The 13,698-nt window shown below is 32.7% G+C and overlaps 1 protein-coding gene across 1 annotated transcript in view; it reads left to right on the top strand.

Annotated features, from left to right (window-relative positions):
- ODF2L (outer dense fiber of sperm tails 2 like) overlaps positions 1 to 13,698 on the top strand; it is a 60,695-nt gene that overhangs the window by 11,747 nt on the left and 35,250 nt on the right. Inside the window, exons 9-18 of the mRNA XM_080602987.1 lie at positions 669 to 785; positions 3,934 to 4,134; positions 5,414 to 5,523; positions 6,191 to 6,413; positions 7,012 to 7,122; positions 7,336 to 7,440; positions 8,583 to 8,741; positions 10,835 to 10,920; positions 11,015 to 11,177; positions 12,130 to 12,255. Of these exons, the coding sequence (XP_080459113.1) occupies positions 669 to 785; positions 3,934 to 4,134; positions 5,414 to 5,523; positions 6,191 to 6,413; positions 7,012 to 7,122; positions 7,336 to 7,440; positions 8,583 to 8,741; positions 10,835 to 10,920; positions 11,015 to 11,177; positions 12,130 to 12,255 (1,401 nt within the window). The remainder of the gene's footprint in view (positions 1 to 668; positions 786 to 3,933; positions 4,135 to 5,413; positions 5,524 to 6,190; positions 6,414 to 7,011; positions 7,123 to 7,335; positions 7,441 to 8,582; positions 8,742 to 10,834; positions 10,921 to 11,014; positions 11,178 to 12,129; positions 12,256 to 13,698) is intronic.

The following is a 13,698-nucleotide window of genomic DNA, read 5'->3' as shown; positions in this document are numbered from 1 at the left end:
GCCTTATGCAGACTTGGAGAAAGCATTCTGCAGACTCCAGGTTCCCTAGCCACAACTCGGAGTTCCAGTCCACTAGGATTGCCTGCACATTATTGTTTCATTCTAATATATTGCCTCAAAAGCAGCAGAACACCCTAGGGTTTGTTTTTGTTTGTTTGTTTTTTTTTGGTTTAGCATCCATCCCTTGCTTCCAAAATTAGCTATCTAGTATAATAAAGGTTAAATGTATTCAATTGGATACAGGCTTAAACATTTCTTAGTAAAAAAAAAAAATAGGAAATTAAGTGATTGCAAATAAAACATACGGATCAAAGGGATGTGCCATACCACATGGTGCCAACTGAACAATACTTTCTTCCTTGGCAAAGATGCTGGCATGTCCTTTTATTTATCTTGAAGTGGAGCACCATGTTTTCATAGAAACATCCTTTTGCTTAAGAGAAGAAATGCTGAATAGGGTTGTTTACTTCTAAGAAAGGCCTATAAAAATTCTGAAGACCATAATAACAGCAAACCTCAGCATAGGTGGAGTCTACACAACATACCATACCCTGACTAGAGCTCTACCTGATACTGAACAGCTTGGGGGGCCCAGTATCTGAAAGTATAAAAGATTATCTATGCTATCCCCTTGTTCCTTTTCAGTTGTATTTATTTCTCTTTCCTAGATCAATGTACTGAAAGAAGACCACATATCAAGATCGGCAAGCACAGTAGAAGCTCACCTGCAGTGTCAGATTCGAAGAAAAGGAGTGGAAAATGAGGAATTAAAACTGAAAATACAGGTTAGCATATTTTTACTCGTGTTTAAGTTTATATGTAAATTAAGAAAGCCCTACTATAGTCAGAGTTTAATTCACAACTGAGAGTTGTATCTTTTTTAGGTATTGCTTTGATTTCAAGTATTTTTTTTTTTAATATACATGGATATATTATCAAATCAAATAGATATTTTTTAATTTCAGGTGTCATTTGAAATAAACCCTTGGTAAAAGAAAATTTTGAAATAAAAAAAAAGCATTTATATTTTGCACAGTCTGTCTGACTGCATTATTTTAATTGCAAGGTGGTTTTTTTTTTTTTCTTATTTTCTCAACTTGTCCACGTTAGTAGCTCTACTGAAGAAAAGTTAAGCACAAGTAAAAGTATTTGCACTCACTTAACTTTACTATCTGGGAGATTGATATCTATCCTGAAGCAGTTTCCATATAGTTAATAGGAAGAAAGAGACAAGTCCCCAGAATGAGTCAGTTATTTTAAGCTATTTAAGATAAGTGTGAAACACACCTGTTTCTTTTTATAAACTGTAGAAGACTCAATAAAGGTCTTAATGCTGACTGATAGAGAAATATTTGGGTCTAATCTTACTTTGCTTAAGGTAGGTAAAATGTTTTCCACTTTCTTCAAAATAAAAATAATTAAAACAAGCAAAAGGAATATTTGGCTATTTACAGTAGTTACTGGTAAGGAAAAGGTCATGTGCCAGGGGCTGGAGTTGTAAGCAGTCTCCGATTTTAGTATTGGAAACTTGTAAAGAATGTAGGTATAAATGAGAAAGCCTTGTTTGCAAAACTATGTGTTATTAATTTACAAGCTTTTTTTTGAATAGTATGCACCCCCATACAAATTGTGTCATTTGAACTTATTAATGAACCTATAGCAACTCAATGGAAAAAAAAAGGCCACTTACATCTATGTCTATATAAGTACCTCATATTTTCCTCTGAATAAAAAATGCTTTCTTGTTCTGCCTAATGTAGTTGTTAGAATTACATTTTCCTTCAATGATACTTCAATAAGTAACTTGATATATAACTGTATTTCCTTTAAATCTTTATATAAAAGTTTCATTTGTTTGGTTTTTGAAAAGTGCTGAAGTCGGTTGGTAGCTGGCAATGATTTTGTTAGCATCTAGACAAGAACTTGGGACTGCATATGAAATTAATTCTCCCTTTAAATTTACCTCAGCCGCTGAATAATACTCAAAACACCAATTTTTACTGTGATTGTGACCCCCTGCGGTTATAACAGGGGATAACAGTTGTTTGCTTTTATCAACATTAAGGAAGCCTGTATATAGACTCAGAGTGTTTATTTGCTCTGTTTGTTGAAGTCATTTTTCTTGCAAGTCACGTGTTTGTTTATTAAATACATTCTAAGAACCTATATATGAAAACTCTTTCCTGCATATCTGTTTTTTTTTCTTTTTTAATCATTTCATTTTTGGAAGTTGTACCTTTCGTCTTGTTAAGTCCCAGTAAGCTGAGGCCATCTTTCACATTGCAAGTTACATAGACTTTGCATTGATTGTAGATAAGTTTTGGGGCCATTAGCAGTGCCTTTACTGAGACATATCCTCTCATATGCATACTATGTGCATGTTATAGCAACTGGTAAATAGTGTCACAAATAAGGCTGGCAAAGTAGCATAGTTATTAGGTAAATGGTGTGTTGTGGTCCCATTCGTGTAGATCACAGGTTAAATATTAGATGTTAAATGCATGTTTCTCATCATTCTTAAAATTACGATGTTTGTCAATGACTTGAGGGGAAAAAATAAATACTGATAGCCTACTGACATTGCCAGAAGAATAAGAAATGATGTGAATGAAACTTGCATGTGTCTTTATGAAAGTAATTGTCTACTGCTAGCTTTTTCATGTTTTTGATAAACTATAGTACCTTAAAAATAATGTATCTGAGATTCTCCTTGAAGCAGAGTCCAATATGACTGTTGTTGTATGTCATCATACAGTATTTTGATATCTGGTCTCCTTTTCTATTCATATTTTAATAGAAAGCTATATGTAGATGAAAAATATGGATGTCAGGAAGTTAGAGAGGTCAGTTTCCCAGATTGGATGGGATTAGTAAACTCTGTTCATCAGACATTTCTGGTTAGTCAGAAATATTAACAACAATAGGAAGGATTATATCATTACAGTTGTAGAACCCAGATTTAGTCTCAATTGAATCATAAGTATTTGATAATGTAATTAAATGGATGAAAAATACATGAAGGCTGCAAAATCAAACACGGGGAAACGAGAGTCACAAATTGTCCATACAATGTGTGATGTACTACATTGGTTTAAGCTTGTCATAGCCTGTTTTAATTATATGTTGAAAACTGTCTTTGATAGTCTTCATCAAATATAAAATACTAGTTTTTTTTTTTATTTATTTACTACACAATTTTGTTTCATTAATAGAATGGTGCCATTATATGCATGGGGGAAAAGTCAGAGATCTTGCAAGAAAATAGTATATAGTCATCTAATAAAAGACCGTATCACACTATGTATATTCGGGAAAAGACCTTGGCCTTTCCTAGCTTCTTGATTTAAAACAAACAAACAGCAACAACAAAACAAACAAACAAAAAATAAACCACACAAATTCAAGATCTTAACTTTTGTTTTAGATTTCATATGCAGTGTTACTTATCTCCAGTCCTAGTTATGGACATGCTGACTTCAGATTCAGAGCGTAGACCGCAAGTACATCAGTATGTATCACATTATTAAGGTGCTAATCTTTATAGAAATAAGCGAATGATGTAACCATGTTTATTTTCCATCCAATAAATGGGTTCAGTGGCCGTGCCACGTTATCTACACTGAAATTTTACATTCATTGTCAAGAGCACTTGCCAATAGTTAGGTTGGTGTCTTTCCTGCTACTCCTGTTTGTTTCTGTTTCTATTCCTCCTCAACCTTTTCTCTTGCTGATCTTCTTAATGAGATTCCCAACATGTATTTTCTCTTGCCTACTGCTGTACATACCTTGGCTAGCTCCTTGTGCCAACTACAAGATTCAGAGACATTAATGGAAACAGATTAAAATTGCAGCTCTGTTCCTCATTATGATATCTCACAAACTGATTTGTAAGGTACAGAATTTGAAAAGATCTGATGTTTAATTATGCTGCAGACTCTAGAAAAGAAAATAGCAGAGTACAAACTTCAAGTTGGTGATTACAAGCATCAGATATTAGCCTTAAGGGAAACAAGTAAGCAAGAGAAGACTGGTCTGAGAAAAGCAATCACATCCCAGAAACGAAAAGCTGCACATTTTGAAGAAGCTGTGAAAAACTTAACCTCCAGAATAAGAGAACATGTGAGTGACTACACTGTGAGTAATGTTGCACTGTGTTCTTTTAAACTGAAGATTTGGGAGACTTTTACCTTTGGAAAATAGGAAAGTTGGTTGTTCATGCTATGTTTGCATCTCTTATTTGTTCCTCAGTTAAGGAAAAGCTTGCTATAAGTGACCTGTAAACTATTACTATATTCGCTGTCTTTCTTTCGTTAAAATTTAGTGAACGTCTTAAGCCACAAGGTTGTATACTCCAAACTGTAGTAAATGAGAGGAGTCTGATCAGCTTCAATTACACCTTTTCTGATCTTCCTCTTACACCTTTGTGGAGATGCACTGACTAAGCTCAGAAGTATGGTACACTAGCTGGCAGTTCAGAACTGGGGGTTGAAGTCTTTATTTTCTTTATCAGTTTACGGCGTCTCATAGGGATAGTTAGCTTTCTATTTCTAAGTTGCTTGCTCTGAACATTTTCAAAATCCAAACACAACTTCCTTAATCCATATTACTCCTTGGATTCTTCCTTGTCCCTTATATCTGTACTGCATGTAATTTTTCAAAAAGGCCAAGTGGATCAAAACTGTGCTGAGATCTTTATTGACTTATTTGGATTTCCTAATAAGAGTGTGTTTTCATACTCTTGTGTGCGTTGCTATCATTCTGAATATGCCAGTATTAAAGATGTATTTTTCCAGTTAGTATACCTGGAGTTGTTTGTTTATTTATTTATTTATTTTATCTCTGTGAGGAAACAGTAGTAATAGCAGTATAGAGGAGTGGCATTAGTCTAGCTCCTAAACTTCTGATGTTTTGTAGTCATACTGTTGTTTTCTTTGCCCATTGAAGACATCACGTACTTTCAAGACCGCATGTGTTGGTTAATGATCCATACTTCTCTGAGGGACTTCATGTAACTTTGCATTTCTTATCGAGCTATCATTTTTTAAATTCTTTAAATGTTTTGGCAGAATTTTATTTTGTTATTAATTAATATAATTTATATAAGTAGGGATGTATTGGAGAAATATTTTTGTTTTAAGAAAATATTTTCATCTTAAATGCTGGTATATTCTGAAGTTGATAGACAGTACAAGTGTTGAACTATCTCTCTGCCTTGAGAGCAACTTTAAATGTGGGTAGGGTTTTTTGTTTGTTTTGAGACAAAAAGACAAAATTTACATTGCTTTGTACTACGGCGATCCAATTGTGCCAGCTTATATTAAACAGCTCCTGTGTTTAGAAGATTTTGTAGAATGAGATGGCATACTTCATGACACCCTTATGTTACATGATCTGTGATTCTTGTATTCTATAGGAAGTCAAATTGTCTGAAATACTCTCAGCTTCTGATGTCTGGAAAAAACAGCATGATAGAATGGTGGAAGAAAAGACAATGTTAGAAATTCAAACAGAAGACCGTAAGAAGTAAGTTAAACTGTTGGTTTTTGGTTTTATAGTTTCTGTAATCACATAAACTTAATATTTAGTAATGTATTAGTGTTGACAATGTAAGCAAGTTTATGTATTGATATTGTAAATTTTTGAGCAGAATTTTATAGTTGAAAACTAGAGCAAATGTAATAATTCTAGCTGCATTTCACATTTTTTTTGAAATAAATTAGTTCTCCCGTGGAAGTAAGGAATATGTTATTTCTCCTGCATTCTTGCTAATAGTCTGAGCTTGCTAGTGACTACTATGCTGCTTCCTCAGAATCATTTAGTAACTGATTCAACAGCTTGAGTCAATCTTTGCATCTGCTGCAGCATAGAAGCTTCTTAGGCTTCCAGATTCTACTCCGGACAAAGCAGCAGCAAAATTATTGGTTGCATTAATGTCTTACCGCACTGGTTCCTCTCAAATGCCCATTTGAACAGTTTACTCTTGCTTGGAAAAGCAAGACAAAACTATCCAATCTTATTCAAACTATCCAGTCAATGTACACACAGAATATGCCATACGTCTTTGATGGATCACATCTCTTTTGGAAAATCATTATTTCAATAGATACTGCTTTCTTAAGATCTTTTTAAATATGTTTAAACGTGTTCTCCAGTTTCTTTTTTTTCTTTTTCTTGTAATAAATAAAAACAGTGATGGAACTTATCTTAAGGTACAATTAATTTGCATAGTGAGAGTTTTGGAAACATCTCATACAGAAGTTCTTGCCTATCTAACAAGGCAGATAACAAGCCTTTCTGAAGACCTGAAAAGAAAAGAGGAATACAGAAGAAACTCTAATGAGGAAATTCTTGGAAAGCTAAATTCTGTTAACTCTGAAAATGAAAAGATTTATCGTGAAAATGAAAAATTAAAGGTGAGATGGTTATAAATCACTGAGGAATGGCTCTGTATTTCTGATACGTTAAAAAAAATTAACCACATTATTTCACTTTTGCCCTTCTGTCTAGAGATACCACACTTGTAGAATAAATTTTGCCACCCATTTTTTTTTTTTACAGTAAGTGAAATGAGACATTTAAAATTTATTTAAAATTTATTTATTTAAAATTTATTTAAAATTTATCTACTGGATAGTAGATATCAAGTTAGGAACAGCATTTTCTAATCATCCTGCTTAACCAGGATGCCATTTATTTTACTGTCAGTAGCTACAAAATTGCTTACCTAGAAATTCTCTTTTAATTAAAAATAAAGTTTTGCAAACATAAGAACTGAGTTCACCTTGATTACTGATTTCAATTTTTTAAGTTTCCAGATTTTGTAGTGTATTTATCTTCCCAAGTAAATATTCTTATAAGCTGATAAATGAACCGTGGACTATTGTTCTTGTTTGACAGGATAAATAGTTGACACTCCTTTTAATGTCTGCAGGTCACTTGATGGTAATATTATATTGTATATTGTGTTATTTTAACAGCACTGTAATGCTTTTTTTCCATGTTTTAATCAAGGTTTCCCTTGCTACATTGGAAAACAGTACTGGTTCTTTTGAAAATGAGATGCTAGGTCTGCAAGAAAAGGCAAAGTTACAGGAAAACCTTGTTGAACAGTGTAAAATTCAGGTGACTAGCATATCGAAACATTCAAATATAGGATTTAAATCTATAAGTAGTTTTGAGGAAATGGTAAAGCTGTTATTTGTAATAAAACATTTGTTGTCATGGTGATTATAATGCTGTTGTAATATAGGAATGACAGAAGCAATACAAATAATTCTATCTTTTCTGGATTTAAAAAATCATATAAAATATGGGTATAAATATATTGTGTTGTAGGTACAAAAATTACAAACAGAAGTAGAAGGATTGAAATCCAGATGTGAAACAGTCTTAAAAGAAAACAAAAGAATAACAGAAAACAAATGTTTAGAAGTAGATGAGGTAAATTTTGCAGTATTATAGCATGCTCCCAAACAATTCTGTAGGACTTTGATCCTTCATGTGTTATTGTGATCCACTTATTGTAGTAGTATCAAGGTTTCTTTTTCCATCTACAAAATTGTACTTAAATGCATTGAATGTTATACCGTTACTTGCGAATGGATGTTTTTTGAATACTATATAATTACAAACAAGTGGGAAAAGGTTCTTAGACAAATGACTATGGGCTTGGGCTACTATTTTAGAATTCATTTTGTCACTTTTAAACATACAATTTTGTTGATGATTTTAAAACTAGATCTCTTGACAGAACATCTGTGAAAGTTGTGTAGGGAAGAAAACCCACTGTAAGACTGCTCTGCAGCTTAACTTCGTTCTACATAGTGGTTAAAAGAGAGAACCCATATAGAGATGAGATTTAATTTTTTTCAGCAGGTGAAGCTGAATGCTGGAAAACATGGTAGGAAAATCACTTTCCTGAGTTCCACTGCTCATCATAATACATTTTCTTTTCAAGCAATAAAGTTGAGGCAGGGACAAGGGTTGTATTGCCTGATGTGCTTCTAGAGAATTGAATTAGTCCTCACAGAGGAGCATCTCAAATGTTCATTTTATTTCATACTAACTTTATTTTTCCATGATTCAGCTGTAGAATGGAGAAAAATATTTTCTGTTCCCATAAATAATATTTGTGCAGCATTGAATGCAGCTTTAGATGGCATTAGTTGTTGCCTGCTTTTCAAACACCGCAATATTTGCATAGCCAGAATTTTTCCTGTAAGCTGCTTAGTGTGTTTGCGTGCCATCTTCCAAAATATATTATGATAAAAATAATTTAAAATTAAAATTAATTAATTAATTAATTAAAAAAAATTTAGGTGTTGCATGATCAGCTACTAATACTTGCATAATTTTGTAAACGTTCGTTATCAGTGCTACAGAGTCTTTAATGACATGTAGTCAGAGACAGAAATTTCCCCAGTCATGAACTTGTAACTTTGTTGGGTATTTATAAAATAGATGATGTTATGCAATCTATGTAGAATTTCAGATTTATTACTTGCATGGAAAGCCGTTAAGTTTTATAACACTTAATTTATGGTTTTACACTTAGATTTTTTTACTGTGATGATGTTATGCAGGTGAAGGACAAAATAGAGGCTGAGTCAAAGGAGTTAGAACATGTTTGTGACATACTGAATGCAGCTGAGGAAAAGCTGCAAGAATTTCAAGAAAAGCTTATGTACTGGGAAAGGATCAATGCACAGAAATGCAAAAACCCTAGGGAGCTACACGTTCAGGTGCCTAGAACATAGTGATTTTTAAAGATAAATGGAAAACATGTGAAAGTCTCTGGAATACTTTTTCCCCCTCTATTAGTGCATGGGCCTGTTAAGCTGTTTCCTTTGTTGGTTGCTTCATAAATCAAAAGCTTAGAAACTGTTGCCAGAAGCAAGTTCAGTATGTGACAAGAAATCCTAGTTACTTGTCTTTACTTTCAGATTTTCTATTTTTTAAATAAGTGTATTCTTGAACCTTTTGCATAGTTATGTCATGAGAAGTCTTTCAGAATTCTTTCCTGGAAATAAATGGTTAAATCTAAGTATTATTTTTATCTTGTGGAGTAATTTAATACCACATTTATTTTGTTTTTAATGACTCATTTATAAACCAGACAATATTCATACAGAGAAATAGCCACAAATTATATTTTTAAGATAACTTTACCATGTTAATGAATACACTGCATTGGTTGATAAAATATAAAACAAGTATATGCTTCAATAGGAAAATTTCTATTTTTAGCAGAATTTTAACACTACTGCTTTAAGAGAAAATAAAAGCCTGAATCTAAATATTCCTCAGCCTTTTTTTGTCTGTGACATCAATTTCCATGGTTGTTCTTTTTTTCCTCATTTCCTTTAATGTACTTTGTATTAGAAGAGAATACTTTGCTAGCAAAAATGAAAAAGGTGTTTGAATCAGTAGGGTGGAAAATAAATTTAATCTTTTTCCTGTGTGTGGAAAACTTATGCTGACTTAAGTTGAAACATAGTGAGTCTCTGTGTCCCTATAGGCCTTGTGCTCTTTAAAAATACGTATACCTTGATGTTTCTTTTTAAATTTCATGTCAAGATCATCATTATAACATCAAATTTTGTTTGTATCTTTCTAAATACTTATTCCTGAAATGTTCGTAAGTTCATAAATCAATTTTTGCTTAGCAAAGTATTTAAGCAACAATTAGTTTTGAAGTACACATATAAAATTATCTATGTATTTTTAGTCCAACTATATATTTTCCTGAACAAATGGAAAAAAAACAAGCCGCTTCTAAGCACAGTGACATAATTGGGAATATAACCACTAGTATGGCAAATAGCAGTTAAATTTTGGCATTAAATCTCAATTGTGTCCTTTAGATATTTTAGCCTGGCCCTTGATCCTATGATTAGAATTTAGGGAAGTTGCTTCTGAAGTAACTGGACTATGTGCAGAAACCCTTCCCTGGGTTCATCTGGACTGGGACATCAACTTACTACCCCTATGCTGAAGGTTTCTTCTACCCCCAGTGTGCCAGTAGAACAGCCTATATAAATATAGTCAGCAAATTCAGCCAGGTTAGCTCAAGTTAGTGAATGGAACTACTTGAGGTAGTCCAGTGAATGATGGAGGTTGTGAGTTATGTTACGGTGCCAGCAGAATGTTGATATGGCCATTTACTGCTGATCTGAAGCTGATGGTTGATAGCAAGAGCGATAATCCCACTGCTACTGTTATGGGATTTAAAAGAAAATGTAAACATCTGTCAATCTGGATGCTGGGTAGGGGTAAAACAGTTTGGCTTCTTGCTTTTTTTCATGTCCTGCTAGTGATATACCTCTTTTTATGAACTTGATTGTCATTTTTGATTATAAATATATATGTACTTTCTGAAATCCTTTGTTAGTGCTACCCTGTTCTTCACAGGTAACTATATATATATATGTATGTATGTGTATATATATATAGTATTATTTTTATGGTTTCTGTGACTGTAGAGTGAGGCAATTTATTCTTGCTGGGATTTAAAGCTTAAGAGTCAAGGTTCACAAGGAGACAGACCTGGCCAGCTCTCCAAACACAACGCTGCATGGGCAGCATATGGGTTTTGCTAGGATTTCACTTTGTTACATAGCAAGTCATCAGTCTTAAGTGTTCACACAAAGTTTTAGTCTGCTACTTTGACTGCAGTTTTATTTGTTTCAAATATAGGATAGTTCTTACACGAGTATAAGATAAGATGTACTTGAAGTTAAATAATTTGACTGGATTTTAATAGGCAGGTTTACTTTACTTTATAATATCCTGCATATAAGTCTCTTCAACTAGAAAGGAATTGTCATTTTCACAGGAGGAAGACAATGTAAATTCCATGGACAGTCATTCCTTGGAAGTAGAAAACTTTAACATTCAGAAGAAATATGAAGACCTTAAGAGGTAATTCTTAAAAAATAAAATAATCTGACTGCAAATAATTTCTTTACTGGTTTGCTGTAATGAATTATAATACATTAATCTCTTTTGCCTAAAGGAAATTAGAAAAGATAGAATTTCAAAATGAAGAACTTGCTTATCAGCTCAAAAAAGAAGATGAGAGTCTTCAGTGCAGTAAATTGCAGCTTGAAGAGAAAATTGCAGAGTATAATGGTTTAACCAGACAACTGGAATCTGCTTTGGAGGAAGGGAAGAAAATGGTATTGATTATTTAGTGCACCTCTCAGCTTTGTTTGCTGTTTTCTGCTTTCATATGATGTTAAAAACAAGAGAATAAAAGATGGGAAAAGATTATTTGCATATAAGGAGCATTGCTAAAATTTACTTGGAATTCTGCCTGTTTAAATATGAATCATGCAATTCAACTTCTTTGTGGAATACATATCCTATTGAAATTAATGACAAAGTTCAGTGAACCAACGTTTCACCATCATTTTTGTGACAAATCAAAATGCTTTAACTTCGTTGTACGTAAATCTCACAAAGAGTACAGGAGGTTTCTGAACAAGATCTTAATTTTGCCCTCCACAATTAATTTTGCAGTCCATGAGAACTTTGGTGCTAAAGTCTTTCTAATTTTAGAGGAAAGATTTGCACCTTTTAAGCAGAGATTTTTTGTTTACACAAAGGATGTGAACAGTATGGAAGAGGAAATGTAGGAATTTAGATTGCAGTGTATTATATTAGTTTAATCAGAAAATAGGCATGAGGTTGTAATTTCCATCTCAGATTAATCATATTAACAGTTGGACTTGATGATCTTAGAGGTCTTTTCCAACTTCAGTGATTCTATGTTGAAAACCAACTATCTCAGTACTATTTCTCAATACTGTCTGAGAATATAGATTTGGTTCTGAAAAAAATAACAAGTTGGGGTACACTTACAAATTAGTTACTATTAGTTACTCGTGTGTATGTGTATATATATATAATTTTTTTTTTCCAAATTGAAACTTTATTCAAATTCAGCCAGAGTACTTCCCAGGTTTTTTTTAGTTTCTGTGCATGGGAAATAGCTGAAGTGTTAGATAATAGAATGGGAAATAGAGCTGTTAATGCAAAGGTACAAGAGAATAGTTTGGTTTGGGCTTTAACTACAAGTAAATGTAAATATGTAAAAATGTAAATATGTTCTATCTCATACCATAATAGGTAGCTGAAGAATTTGAAAAACTGTCATACACAGAACAAGCCCTTCAGACAAAAATACTACTCCTTGAATCTGAACTGAGAGAGTGGCAAGAAGAGAAAAACCAACTTCTCTGCAGATTTCACCATGTGAGTAAATAACATTGTTTATGACTTAAGAAATTACTTACCACATCATTTTTTCCATAAAGTTTCTTTTACTGAAAACCACTGTTTTAATATGATTGATATGCATTTTAATTAAAAATTCATTCAACTTGACAATATACTTTGTATATTGACATTTCTAATAGACTCAACAGATGTTTAGTCTATCTTACTAAATAACTGGAATAACATTGAGTTTACATCTCTTATGCAATCCAGTTTTCCCAGGAAGCCAAAATAAAAAAAAAAGTATGAAATTTTAATTTTCCTCTCAGATTAATCAGCTTCAGTAAGCATAACTAGAATTGAGTAATAGAATAACAGTTCCATAACCATGTAGTGGTATCTCTTTTTTTTTTTTTTTTTTCTCCCTGAGTTGATAAAAGAATCTGATCTTACTGGAATTTGTGCAAAGCTTTCAGTTGCATACTGATATTGCACGTAAATGTAATTAGTAACAGAAGAGATGTATGGTTTTTTTTTTTTTTTTCAAAGTTTCAGGCTTCTAAATGCCTAGGCTTTGATATGCAGATACTTATCTTCTTAGACTGTGGCTCTGCTGAATAGATATTTTGGATGGGTAATACTATCTGAAAGCCAAAAAAAGTGTTGGTGGGGAATAGGGGGCTACTTATTGTTTTAATGAATCTAAGAAATCTCTTTTCATTGTCTCTTAATAAAATGACAGCCACACCTGAATTCCCTACGCTGGCAATGGCATATCATTTGCTTCAACCAAAGTTTTAATACAGTTAAAGATTTGTCCAGCAATCAGTGATAATAAACTACAAAGCTATTTAAAATAAATATAAATGATGGTAAAAAGGCACTAAAAGATACTACTACTCTCCTAGACTCTCAGAAACAATATTCTGTATTCTGACTTAAAGCTTTCAAGACTAAAATCTTAAGCCAACCTAAATGTAAATTCTATTCAGGATTCAAATAAGGCATCAGAGATATAGTTCTGTGTTTGATATGCTTAATTTTTATCTGCATCAAGTGTAACTTAATTAATGTCTGCATTTGCCCTAAGATAAAAGTGTTGTTAAAACAAAGTCAGACATTTAAAATTAGTATTTCAAATTTCAAATATATATATTTTTAATAGTAATTTCTTACTATGCTAAAGTTAAGTAGAAAATTAAGAAAATTTTCTTGCCTTTTGTCCCAGAAGAACACTCAGGTTGAATTGGGGTATAAATTTAATCATATTCAGCAAGCAAATTACCACAATATCTTTGCTTTAATTTTAAGAAAGAAATGAAGTTCCTTGCCCTAAGGAGGTGTATTAAGACTAGGCATTCACAGCTTTTTTTTTTTTTTTTTTGGGGGGGGGGGGAAGGGCACAACAGTGCGAGTGTTATAGTTCAGCTGAAAGAGATTAAAAAAAACTCTTTATTGGATCCTATACCTTAACACCTA

The sequence above is a fragment of the Anser brachyrhynchus genome (assembly GCF_964034855.1).
Source record: "Anser brachyrhynchus genome assembly, chromosome: 8".
NCBI lineage: Eukaryota > Metazoa > Chordata > Aves > Anseriformes > Anatidae > Anser > Anser brachyrhynchus.
This window is presented reverse-complemented; position numbering and strand designations above follow the sequence as displayed.